The sequence below is a fragment of the Natrix helvetica genome (genome assembly GCF_964273705.1).
Source record: "Natrix helvetica genome assembly, chromosome: Z".
NCBI classification, from domain to species: Eukaryota; Metazoa; Chordata; class Lepidosauria; order Squamata; family Natricidae; genus Natrix; species Natrix helvetica.
Genome location: NC_138554.1, coordinates 67,148,276 through 67,160,297, shown reverse-complemented (window position 1 = coordinate 67,160,297; position 12,022 = coordinate 67,148,276). Strand labels below are relative to the sequence as shown.

At 40.4% G+C, this 12,022-nt stretch overlaps 1 protein-coding gene across 1 annotated transcript in view; it reads left to right on the top strand.

The window, feature by feature from the left end:
* The window catches only part of CNTNAP2 (contactin associated protein 2), a 1,236,760-nt gene that overhangs the window by 648,225 nt on the left and 576,513 nt on the right, over positions 1-12,022 (top strand). Inside the window, exons 7-8 of the mRNA XM_081971635.1 lie at positions 1,868-2,011; positions 3,016-3,280. Of these exons, the coding sequence (XP_081827761.1) occupies positions 1,868-2,011; positions 3,016-3,280 (409 nt within the window). The remainder of the gene's footprint in view (positions 1-1,867; positions 2,012-3,015; positions 3,281-12,022) is intronic.

Below are 12,022 nucleotides of genomic sequence, written 5' to 3'. Positions count from 1 at the left end.
TTCTGTTCTGCAAAATTGTCTGGTATAACCTCATTTAGAAACACTAATTCAAAGTATGATTTAAGTAGTTCTGCCAGGTATTTTTACTTGTAAAGATTTTGCTATCTTGATTTGGCAGCTGCTGTACTGATTCCTTTCCCTTCCTTTGAAGGGATTGTTGCTGGCATTTTTCACTTACTTTTTGTTTTGCTTTGCTTTACTACTCTTGGCTTTATTTCATATGTTGGCATTTCTGATATCAATTGTAGAGTTCCAGGGTATCTCAGTGCCCTATTCCTTGGTGAGTTGTGAATAGGGAATTTTATTTGTTCTTTACATCAGTTAGTAAAAATGTGTGGTTTAGCTACGTTTTGGCAGTATTTCTGTTACATTCGAACGATATATTCTAACAGGTACTAAACTCTAAATGAATATGTCTGATCAGTTCATATTTGTTTTCATTCTTTATACTACTGAATGGTCATCAACTTTTCCTTTAGTGGAAAACTGCATTTCCTTTATTTTTCAAGGATTTTCAAGATTCAGTACTAAAGAGATTCCACTAAAGATTCCACTAAAATCTATCTGTAATTATGCCAAAGCTGTTCTTGCATCTTTTGCTTTTGGATTCCAGTTTCAATGTCTCAGTAGTTAATTATATTTATTACAGAGAGCTGCTTTTACAAAGCCCACAGTCCACAGTTGTAGCAGATTCTTCAATTTATTTTTACAATTTTTCTTCTCTTAAACAGCCAAAACCATTACATTTCTTTGATGAAGTTCTCATTGTTGAAACCCTGCCACAAGTTTGCAGTTTTTGAAATTGTACAATGATTAGTTTCTAGGAAAAGCGAAACATGTCACAAATGTTGCAGGACTCAAGGACAGGTTCATCTTCACATATGTTTCTTAAGGGGCTACATGTAAAAAGTTTTGCATTTGTCATTCATTTCCTGGGTTCCAAAATTAAATGAGTTCCTATTTTTTATTTTAACTAATTTCTATGTTAATGAGCCCATTTTAAATTGTGTTTTGATTGTGCAGTTAATTGCTTTCTCCCTGGAATGGATGGCTCACATGCTTATAAGCATTGTCTTGTGCCAGGAAAACCATTGAATTTCAAATCGTATGTTTTATGTAATGCCCTGAGTATCCCAATCCAACCTTCATGATTAAGGGGAACAAATGCAAGAGTGGGTTCCAGCTTCTGCTACTGCTGGTTCATTCAGGGATGCACTTCCAATGCATGCTTGATGCATGCACAATAGCAAAAAAAAAAGAAAAAGACGGGGTGCCTATGGCGCTACTGATAAAACCAGTTAGGGGGCATGGCAGGCCAAATTACTACCTACTCGCGGAACCAGTCCAAACTGGTAGGAACCCACCTCTGAACATATAGGGAGAGACTTCAAATGGAAAGATAAGACAGGAAATAGATATTCTGTCGATTGTATTCCATTCAAAATTTATAAAAGGAACATCATTGTCTAAGTTATTATCAGCTTGCAGTTTACTACTTGGTGCCTTAAAATTAAAATTTCCACAGAATCTGGGAATGCATGCAAATTATAGAAGGATAACTCATTCTCTCAATAAAAGTACATATTGATGGTTTCTGATGGTTCTTGCAGATAGGTCTTCACTCGAATGTTCAACAATAGATAATAGGAAATAAATTTACAGAGGTTGTAAACAGCAGCATCTAGGTGATTGTAAAATATCACATCACATCATATCTCCTCAAAGAGACAATGGCAAATTGTTTCATCTTGTGAAGTAAATTGTGCAAGTACATTAATTTTGATTAACTCACTTATTTACAGATAAAATCTGGGGGAGATCAGGTAAATTGTCATTCTTATAAAATATTTCACATTCCTTTTCAAAGATAACGTTTGGAGGTATGCCTTTTTCTGGGAAGCCGAGTTCAAACAGCAGAAAGAATTTCAAAGGCTGCATGGAAAGCATAATCTACAATACCAACAATATTACAGATATGGCCAGAAGAAAGAAGTTGGAACCTTCTACTGGGGTCAGTTCATTGCTTTATGTCATCTAACAGGGGGAAAGGCATTTTGCATATTATTCATATATATTTGCAATCCATTTTTATCTTGGTATGTGTATACCTTGATACACATGTTAGCATTTGTATTATGATGTATTTGTCAAAGACAATTATACATTGTTGTATAAATCTCACTGCACTTTTAGGAATGGGTAATCTACTTATATTGGATTAACAAATTTGAATAATGAGTGCATGAAATAAATAGCTCAAAGTTTACATGTTGATAATAGCTGATTTGAATATCACTTTATTGTTTGTAACATTCTTTCTGAAAAATCAAAGATTTACATTTTTAGCAACAATTTAGCAATTAATGGATTGTTCTCACTGTTAAGAAATTTCTCTTATGCTGATACATTATGACATCCTGGGTTCTTAGAAAGAACTTAATGCCTATGATGGCCAACAACAGCTAATGAACTGTCAGCTGTGATTTCACAGTCATAGATAGGCAGGTTAAAATATTGTTTACAACTGTTGGTGTCTTTGCACATAGCAAAACAACAACAACTAGGCGGAAGTCTTTGAGTATTCACTTTGACACATATTATAGACTGTCAGGGCAACAATGCTCCCTCAGCCCGTCACCACATTTGTATTACGAAATTAAAAATAACTGAACAAGATTGTTGTAAGTGTTTTTTAATTTTTTTAAATATCTAAGAACAATATTCAATATTTATTACATCTGAATTTCCATTCTACTTTCCAGGTACAGTAGCATTCTTGGATATTTCGGAATATTTAGTCATTCCAAGGATTGTCAAGTTTAGGAGAATAATACCTGTTACTACTATTTAAATATTAAATATTTTTTCCATAAATTAATATGTTTTAAATTTCTCTGGGTCAGTACCATTATTTTATTAGTAAATGCTATGAGCTATGAGGACATTATTTTTGTAAGCACAGTTGAAAGATATTGGATTTTACATGCATGTGTTTTTCATTTTGTTTTTACATAGGGGAATTTAAGCTTTTCCTGTGTGGAGCCTCATACAGTGCCAGTATTTTTCAATGCTACTAGTTTCCTGGAAGTGCCTGGCCATTCAAATCGTGAATTATTCTCAGTCAGCTTTCAATTTCGGACATGGAATCCAAATGGAGTTTTGTTGTTCAGCAATTTTGCTGAAGGATTGGGTAGCATACAGATTGACTTGACTGAGGGAAAAATCAATGTCCGTATCAATGTTACTGGAGTGAAGAAGAATAAAATCAACATATCTTCAGGTGAGCATAGCAACTCTTTTTTTTTTTTTTTTTAGATTACAAAGTATTTCTTCGTGTAATTTTGAACTTTCCTATTTGGTAGGAAGCTGCTTGGTTGCAAAAAGAAAGTTTGTTTTAGATTTGATGAAAAAAACTAGAGATTGTATTTTATCTTTTGTAAAGGTGAATTATTTATACCTAAGTACAAATAGTTTAAAGTTTATCTGTCTGGAGTATAGTGCTAAAGTTCATAACGGAGCTGAATTCAATCACTTTGGGAAAAATGATGTGTTGTGGTGTGAGAAAAGAAATTATTCTTCCAAGCACAATAGAGGACTATATAAGTTATGCTATGATTTTTTTTGAGGTCACTAATAAATATTGTAGTCACCACATAGCAACGCTTTTAAAGAGTAACATGAATAAACTTAAATCAGGACAAACCTTAAGGAACTTGAATTTTAAATGTTGATATTAGGGAAGACATTAAAAGAGAGTAGAGGAAACAGGCAAGGATAACGGTGCCATTTTCAGTACAATCAAAAAGAAGAAATAGATCAGCAAATGGAAGAAAGGAATAGTGATTCTTCAACTTTTCCCAAAGACAACAGTGATGCTTAATAGGAAAATTGCATATGATGCGTAGTTTTCCACATAAGAATGAGAACAAAAGTCAAAATATTGGCTAAGGCTGTAACCCTGAAGCCTTGATCATTTTTGACATATGTTATATCTGTAACAGTGCATGTAAAAAAGGGATGGGAGAACAAAACTGTATATCAAGAAAGTACTAGAAGCAAAGAAAAAGTACAGTTTTGAATTTTTTTCATTGTAACATTAATGTTTTTGGTATTCTGTTGAGAAAGTTAAATTCCAGAGAGCTTTGATGATGGCCTCATTGTAGTGGACTTGACTTTTCCAAATTCAGTTGATGCTTTGGGCATATTATTGATATGGACCCCTAATAGTATTAGCATAACGATTTAAATATTTTGAAAATAACTAAAAATATTGACCCAGTGAGCAATGAAGAAGAGATAAAGACTGAAATACCTCAAAAGGAACCAGTTCTAGATGATGAGGCAACAATTCATTTTATGTTCCTCTGATTCCAGGCCTATAACTCGATTCTTGCCATCATTGGGAAGGTCTCAGTGTGAAATAGCAAAGCAAGCAGAATCAGAAGCTGTTTACAGATCCACCAAGGCTATTATTAACACATTTAAACAGATATTAGCAGAGCACCAAAATCATCTACTTTATAAATGTTTCTTATGAGCCCTTTCAGGTCCTTGTTAAGGTTCAGCATACTTCTATGGGCGGTCTATAAGCACTTAGTAAATAAATAAATAAATAAATAAATAAATAAATAAATAAATAAATAAATAAATAAATAAATAAATAAATAAATAAATAAATAAATAAATAAATAAATAAATAAATAAATAAATAAATAAATAAATAAATAAATAAATAAATAAATAAATAAATAAATAAATAAATAAATAAATAAATAAATAAATAAATAAATAAATAAATAAATAAATAAATAAATAAATAAATAAATAAATAAATAAATAAATAAATAAATAAATAAATAAATAAATAAATAAATAAATAAATAAATAAATAAATAAATAAATAAATAAATAAATAAATAAATAAATAAATAAATAAATAAATAAATAAATAAATAAATAAATAAATAAATAAATAAATAAATAAATAGGTGCAAAAACCTTCTAGTCTATTTGAAAATAATTCTTGAGATAGGAATTTAACACCAACTATGTTCATTCCTATATAAAGGAAGAAAAGCAGGTTTGTCCAACTTGATGTCAACCAGAAATTTTGGATATCTAAAAATCAGTTATGTTGCATAACTTTTGCCTTTGCTCATTAAATAGGCAGAAAGCAATGTGGAGAACTGGGATTGAGGTTGTTGAGCAAGGTGATCATGTAGGCATCTCACTTGATGATCATCATGGCATCTGACCAAAATTCTGGAGCCAATTGTGGTCTAACTCAAGGATTATCTGTTTAGCAAATCTCATATAATTCTTTTTAAAATCCATATTACTCTTGACTTCATCCTACCATAAATATCCATGTCGTCCAAATATCAGATTATATCCTCCTAATTACAAAATAACAATTATTTCATCTTTCTATGAAGTATAAATAGATTTTATCAATTTTATGAATTTATCTCCAAAATCCATGTCTTCTAATATCTTGAACAAGAAAGCCCAGTTCAAATGATCAAGGCTTTTATCTGCATCTAGGAAAATCAGTGAAGCTTCATCTTCTTTATGTTGCTCCAAATATTACAAGGCATTCAACATATTACTAGCATTGTCTTTAAGGTAATACTCCACATTGATTCTTATGAATATCCTTCTTTAGACATTCTAAAATAGCTTATGGTAATTTTTCCCATAGGAAAATAGTTTAGAATTTGAAAATGGAATTCATCATTCAGGATGAAGTGTAGCTATTGTTCTGGCAGAGCAATTTGGCCATGGATTTTTGCCTGTCAGTCTGTGTAGCTGTGTAACTTTATAATGTGTCCTTTGGCAGCTTGGCATTTTCTGTTGACATTAATCGAGTCAAAGTGAACTTTTATCCCACTCTTTCTTGAAAGAGCATCACCTTTCTGAAGCATTGTATTTGTTTTCTATGCAGTTGACAGAACTAGGAGCCACAATAGGCCTGGGGGAAAAGCTAAGCTTCTCTAACATTATTTAGATCTTTAGAAAGATAGCAATTCACTTTTGTAAGAGTATTTGCACATTTTACGATTTCATTTTCAAATGTTGCTGAAATGATGGTTGGATTCATGGGGAGGAGAGGCAGAGAGCTTGAATTTTTGGCTTTCTAAAGCAGATTTACACAATTGATACTGTCTTGAGGAAATTTACTCATTAATTGTATGCATTGGCAAAGAAACTAAATTGCCTTATTTTTGAAATAGCCTCCATAAATGTGCAGTTTATTTTAATATGAGAAGATTCTTAGTAAATAGACAATAAATAGACAAATTCATTGGATATTTCTCTAAGGTGTTCTGCAATATGAATGTCTATCTATAGAAAACAAAAGAAAAAAGTGAGCTAAGCCACTAGTACTAAGTTTTGATTTGAAATCATTAAAGCACCCATTTTAATGGTATATATTTTTGCTTCTTAGAATGTAGAAGTGCATAATCTAATCCTTAGTGTGATGTCTTATATCTGACATCTGCAGATTTTTATCCAGTTATCTCTCAGAGCAATTTAAACTCTTTTTATATGTATCTATAATATACTAACAGAGTTCTTGTATTATCTGTTATTTCATTACCAATTCATGTCCTCTTAATTATAGAATATTTTAAAAAACAAAATGCAATCAAAATATTATTCTTCCCTTTGCAAACAGAATTTAAATAGTACAATCAAAATACAGTATGTTGATGGTGAAGTAAATTATGGCTGTTATATCTTGGCATAAATGTGAATACAGACTACATGTATACTGTTATGTTAATAGTTATACTACTATTGATATTCTTTATTAGATTGATATTCTCTCTTTCATGCAATAGAAACTGATGGTATTCCTAGTGCTCTCTCATTTACTCAACAACTGGTGAGTAAGCCAGTTGAATTTTGGTGAATTTTCATAGCTAAGGTGGACTTAAATATTATGTGCCTATAAATACATATTTCAATGACATAGAGGTAAAAAAAAAAAAACCTTGGCTGACTGCCCTATCAAATAGAAGACAATTTTCTATGTCATAGGTGGGTCATCATGACCTATAGATCGCATGTGGCTCTTGGTCTCAAATGATTAAATTCCTGAATCATTAGCTCAAACTCTCATACTCATACTGTAGTACCGATCCAATAATAATAGAGTAATTTTGTTCCATGTTTCTTCAGTCAGGGATTGCCATTTCATTTCATTTCATTATTTCATTTCATTTCATTTCATTGTTTGTTTTCTGTAATGCTCATCTTGTTAGATACTCCCCCCTCTAGTTGTTGCAAGGACAATAGTAGTTTCCAGTCAGGTCCTCTCTTTTCAGGCAGGAACAGAGAGAGACCTAATTGGCTGAAGTGCTGGCCATCTCCCCTTTAAAAAGGGAGCTGCCAGACATCTCACTCAGTGGATGCCTGTACTTGACCAAATAAAGAGCTGTTGTTATCTTAGCCTTTTGTGCCTTTCATTACCCAATCTAACACTGGCGACGAAGGTGGGATTGGAAGGCAATTAGGCAGACAAAAGAGCGAAACTCACTAACAAAGAGCTCGGTCACAAGGCAATGATTCCACCCAGAGTTCAGGAAGACACCAACAGCCATTACGAACCCAGAGAGAGTCACGATGGCCACCTATGCCCAACCACCTCCGTTCAACCCAGCATCGGACGACTAGGATGCTTATCTGCTGCAGTTCGAGATTTTCTTGGAGGCAAACGATCTCGGTGGCATTCCGGAACCCCAGAAAAAGAACCTGTTCCTGGGTTACTGTGGCCCCGAAGTTCTAGAGACCGCTAAGAACCTCTCCATGCCGATGCCACTACACGCTGTCTCCTGGACCACCCTCCAGCAAACGTTGAAGATGCACTACGCTCCGAAGCCATCCAAGTACGTTTGGCGCTATCACTTCAATATGAGGAACAAGATGGACAGCGAGACAATAAAAGAGTACATCGCCACGCTCCGGAAAGCCGCAGCCCATTGCGAATTCCACGAGCTGGACGACGTCATCTTGGACCGGATCATCATGGGGGTCCGAGACCGGAGCCTACAGGCAAGACTGCTGGCAAGAAGCAACCTCTCCCTCCAGGTCGCTCTCGATGAGGCAAGAGCAGCCAAGTCAGCGCAGAAGTCTGTCAAGATCCTCCAGCGCCTCCACGCACCCGCTGAGGCAACCAAGAGTGCCCGCGTCCACCGTGAAACCGTCGAGCAGGAGAGCTTTGAAAGTGTCGAAGAGAGCAGTCACCACATGCACAGTACCCGCACAGTGCCGGTGTGAAACTTCAAGTCGCCCGGCCTGCCCTGTACCAGCTGCGGAGGCAACCACGCAAGAGCAACCTGCCAGTTCTGGGATATGACGTGCCAGCGATGCGAGTGGAGGGGACACATCGCCAGAGTGTGCCACAGCGAGTTCCTGGCGACAATCGGTCACCCCGAGAGAGCGGAGAAGGGGGCAAACCGAAGACAATGTCCCAGCCAGAGACACCCCCGATGGTCAGAGGCCAATGACCAAGTGGCCAAACTCACCGCATCCGCCAAGGAATACCAGAGCTGCCACCCGAAACCGAATGTCCTGGTCCCGGTAAGGCACATCCGAATAAGCCGCCCCAGGAAGCTGAAAGTCACAGTCTTCCTCAAGGGTGCCCCCTGCGAGATGGAGATAGACACCGTGATCTCTTACGATCATCTCATGGGCAGTGCTGAAACAGACGATCCCCACGATGCGGAAGGAGGACCTCAAGGGCCCCGATGTCTGCCTCCGTGACTATCAGGGAAACTTGGTTCCCCTCATGGGGCAAGGCACGTTCACCATCCGCTACAAGTGGATCACCAAGAAGCTGCAGGTGATTGTGGTGCGGGACAACCTCCAGAGCCTTTTCGGACTAGACTGGTTTCAGGCTCTAGGGATGGTCGTGGCCGAAGTCAATGCCCTAGACGAAGCAGGCCAAGCACCAACTGCTGGTGCTCCTGGGAACGCCACAGAAACCATTTTTAGGGAGTTCGAGGAAGTTTTTACCTCCGGTCTGGGTGAGTACAAGGGGGACCCCATATCACTTAGCCTAGACCCCAATGTGACCCCAATGTGGCTCAAACCCAGGAGAGTGCCTTTTGCCCTCCGACCGAAAATTGACAAAGAAATAGACAAACTGGTGAGCCAGGGGATCCTCAAACCAGTTGATCACGCCTGCTGGGAAACGCCAATAGTGACTCCGGTCAAGCCTGACGGGTGTATCAGATTGTGTGCCGATTACAAATGCACAATCAACAAGGGGTTGCAGCAAAGTGCGTACCCCATACCCGTAGTCCAACATCTGTTGCATTCCCTCGGCCTGGGGAAAATATTTGCAAAACTGGACTTGGCGCATGCACACCAGCAGCTGCCAGTAGATGGTGCTACCACAGAGGCCCAGACCATTGTAGTGCACAGGGGGGCATTCAAGTGCAACCACCTACAATTCGGAGTTAGTATCGCCCCGGGGCTGTTCCAGAGTATCATGGAACGACTGTTGCAGGGGATACCAGGAGTCATCCCTATTTTGACGACATATTGGTATCTGCCACAAACGAAGCGCAACTTTTAAAAAGAGTTGGTGCTGTATTGGACAGAATCCAATTGAAGGGCCTCCATTTAAAAAGGAAAAGTGCAAAATAAATGTACCCAGGGTGGAGTTCTTAGGCTACATGATCGATGGCTCCGGGATTCACCCGACCAACCAGAAAATCAGGGCCATTAGGGAAGCCCCCACTCCAAAAAATCAGACCGAGCTCCAGGCGTTCCTCGGACTCCTTAACTTTTATAGCATGTTCCTCAAGCAGAAAGTGATGGTTGCTGAACCACTACAATGCCTGCTAGCGAAGAACACGGAGTGGACGTGGGGGAAAGCCGAAGCCAAGGCTTTCGCTGCGGTGAAGGGACTTTTATCAGCAGACTCCTTCCTGGTCCAATACAGTCAAACTCTGCCACTGGTGCTGACCTGCGACGCATCCCACTTCGGAGTTAGTGCTGTCCTAAGCCACCAGATGCCAAATGGCATGGAAGTCCCCATCGCGTTCTATTCAAGGACGCTGTCTGCCGCCGAATGGAACTACAGCCAGCTGGACTGGGAAGCACTGGCCGCAGTGGCAGGGGTCAAGCAGTTGCACGAATACCTGTATGGCAGGGACTTTGACCTGGTGATGGACCACAAGCCGCTACTGGGACTACTGGCTGGAGACCGCCCGACCCCGGTGTCACTCTCCCCCCGCATGACCCATTGGACAATCTTCCTGGCAGCATACTCATACCAGCTCATCCACCATCCAGGCACCACATTGGGGCACGCAGATGCACTGAGTCGATGCCCCCTACCGGAGCTGCTGGCCGACCCAACACCCGAGGCCATGGTACTCCTGATTGACTGCCTAGACTCGGGACCCATCTCCTCCAGAGACGTCGCACACCATTCCGAAAAAGATCCCATCATCAAGCAGATTTTGAACTGGGTGTGGAAGGGGTGGCCCAAGGAACCGGTGGAAAATAACTCAACCCTTTCGTCACGAAACATGACCAATTGTCTGCCATCTGGGGTTGTCTATTGTGGGGGGACTGGGTGGTCATCAAACAGCTGCAAGTAGCCATGCTGGAGCCTCTCCATAAGGTTCACCCTGGGATAGTAAGAATGAAAGTGTTGGCATGGAACGATGTGTGGTGGCCCAATATGGACAGAGACATTCAGGAGTGGATGGCCACATGCACACCATGCCAAGAGTCCAGGCCAGCTCCTCCAGCAGCACCCGCAAAAGAATGGGAGCAACCCCAAGCACCGTGGTCCAGAGTCCACATAGACTTCGCAGGGCCAGTGCACGGACAAACCTTCTTCATAGTTGTGGACGCGTTCTCGAAGTGGTTGGAGGTAGTCCTGATGACATCCACCACCACAGACACTGTCATCAGGGCACTACGGAGGCTGTTCGCAACCCACGGGTTCCCCGACATGCTCGTGTCTGATAATGGCCTACAGTTCACGGCCAAATCATTCAAAGAGTTCCTAGCAGCACAGGGAATCCAGCACGCCCTCGTCGCCCCATTCCACCCGACGTCCAATGGCCAGGCGGAACAAATGGTAAGGTCTACCAAGGAAGCCTTAAGCAGAATGGGCACGGGCGACTGGAAAACGCGAATAGACCACTACCTCCTGGTCCAACACATCATGACGAGCACTACCACCGGCAGGAGCCCAGCGGAGCTACTCATGGGACGCCAACTCAGGTCCCAGTTAGACCGGCTGCACCCCAACTACTCTTCCAACACGCCTCCCGACTCAACGGGAAAGATCCGGACATTTATCATAGGCGACCCAGTCTACGCCCACAATTACACAGGGTGGATCCTGTGGTTACCCGCAACCATCGTCGGAGTTTCGGGCCCGCTATCCTACTCCGTCAGGCTCGAGAACAGACGACATTCGATGAGGCACATCGACCAACTCCGGGGACAAGTGGAGAACTCCCCACTCCAGCAAACGCCACCAACACCATCACAGGCCGAGGCACACCACCCACAAACCACTACAGAGGAACCCAGGGACTTATCTGACTCCGACGGGGCACGGGTGAGTCCTCCGCTGACGGTGCCAGCCGAGGCCTCCGAAAGCTTCCAGGAGTTTCAACTCGACAAGTCCGGAGAAGCAACAGGTCCGACCACCCAGCGTGGAGAAACCCCACCATCTGAACTGCGCAGGTCCATCCAGAGGCCCGCCTACCTGCATGACTACGTCATTCGTTAGGATGTTCCATCCTAGAGGGGAGGGGTGTTAGATACTCCCCCCTCTAGTTGTTGCAAGGACAATAGTAGTTTCCAGTCAGGTCCTCTCTTTTCAGGCGGGAATCACTCAGTGGATGCCTGTACCTGACCAAATAAAGAGCTGTTGTTATCTTAGCCTTTTGTGCCTTTCATTACCCAATCTAACACATCTCATCTAACTGACTTAGGGCAGTTTGCAACAGATTATAAGGCAGTGGTGGTAAATCCTTTTGGT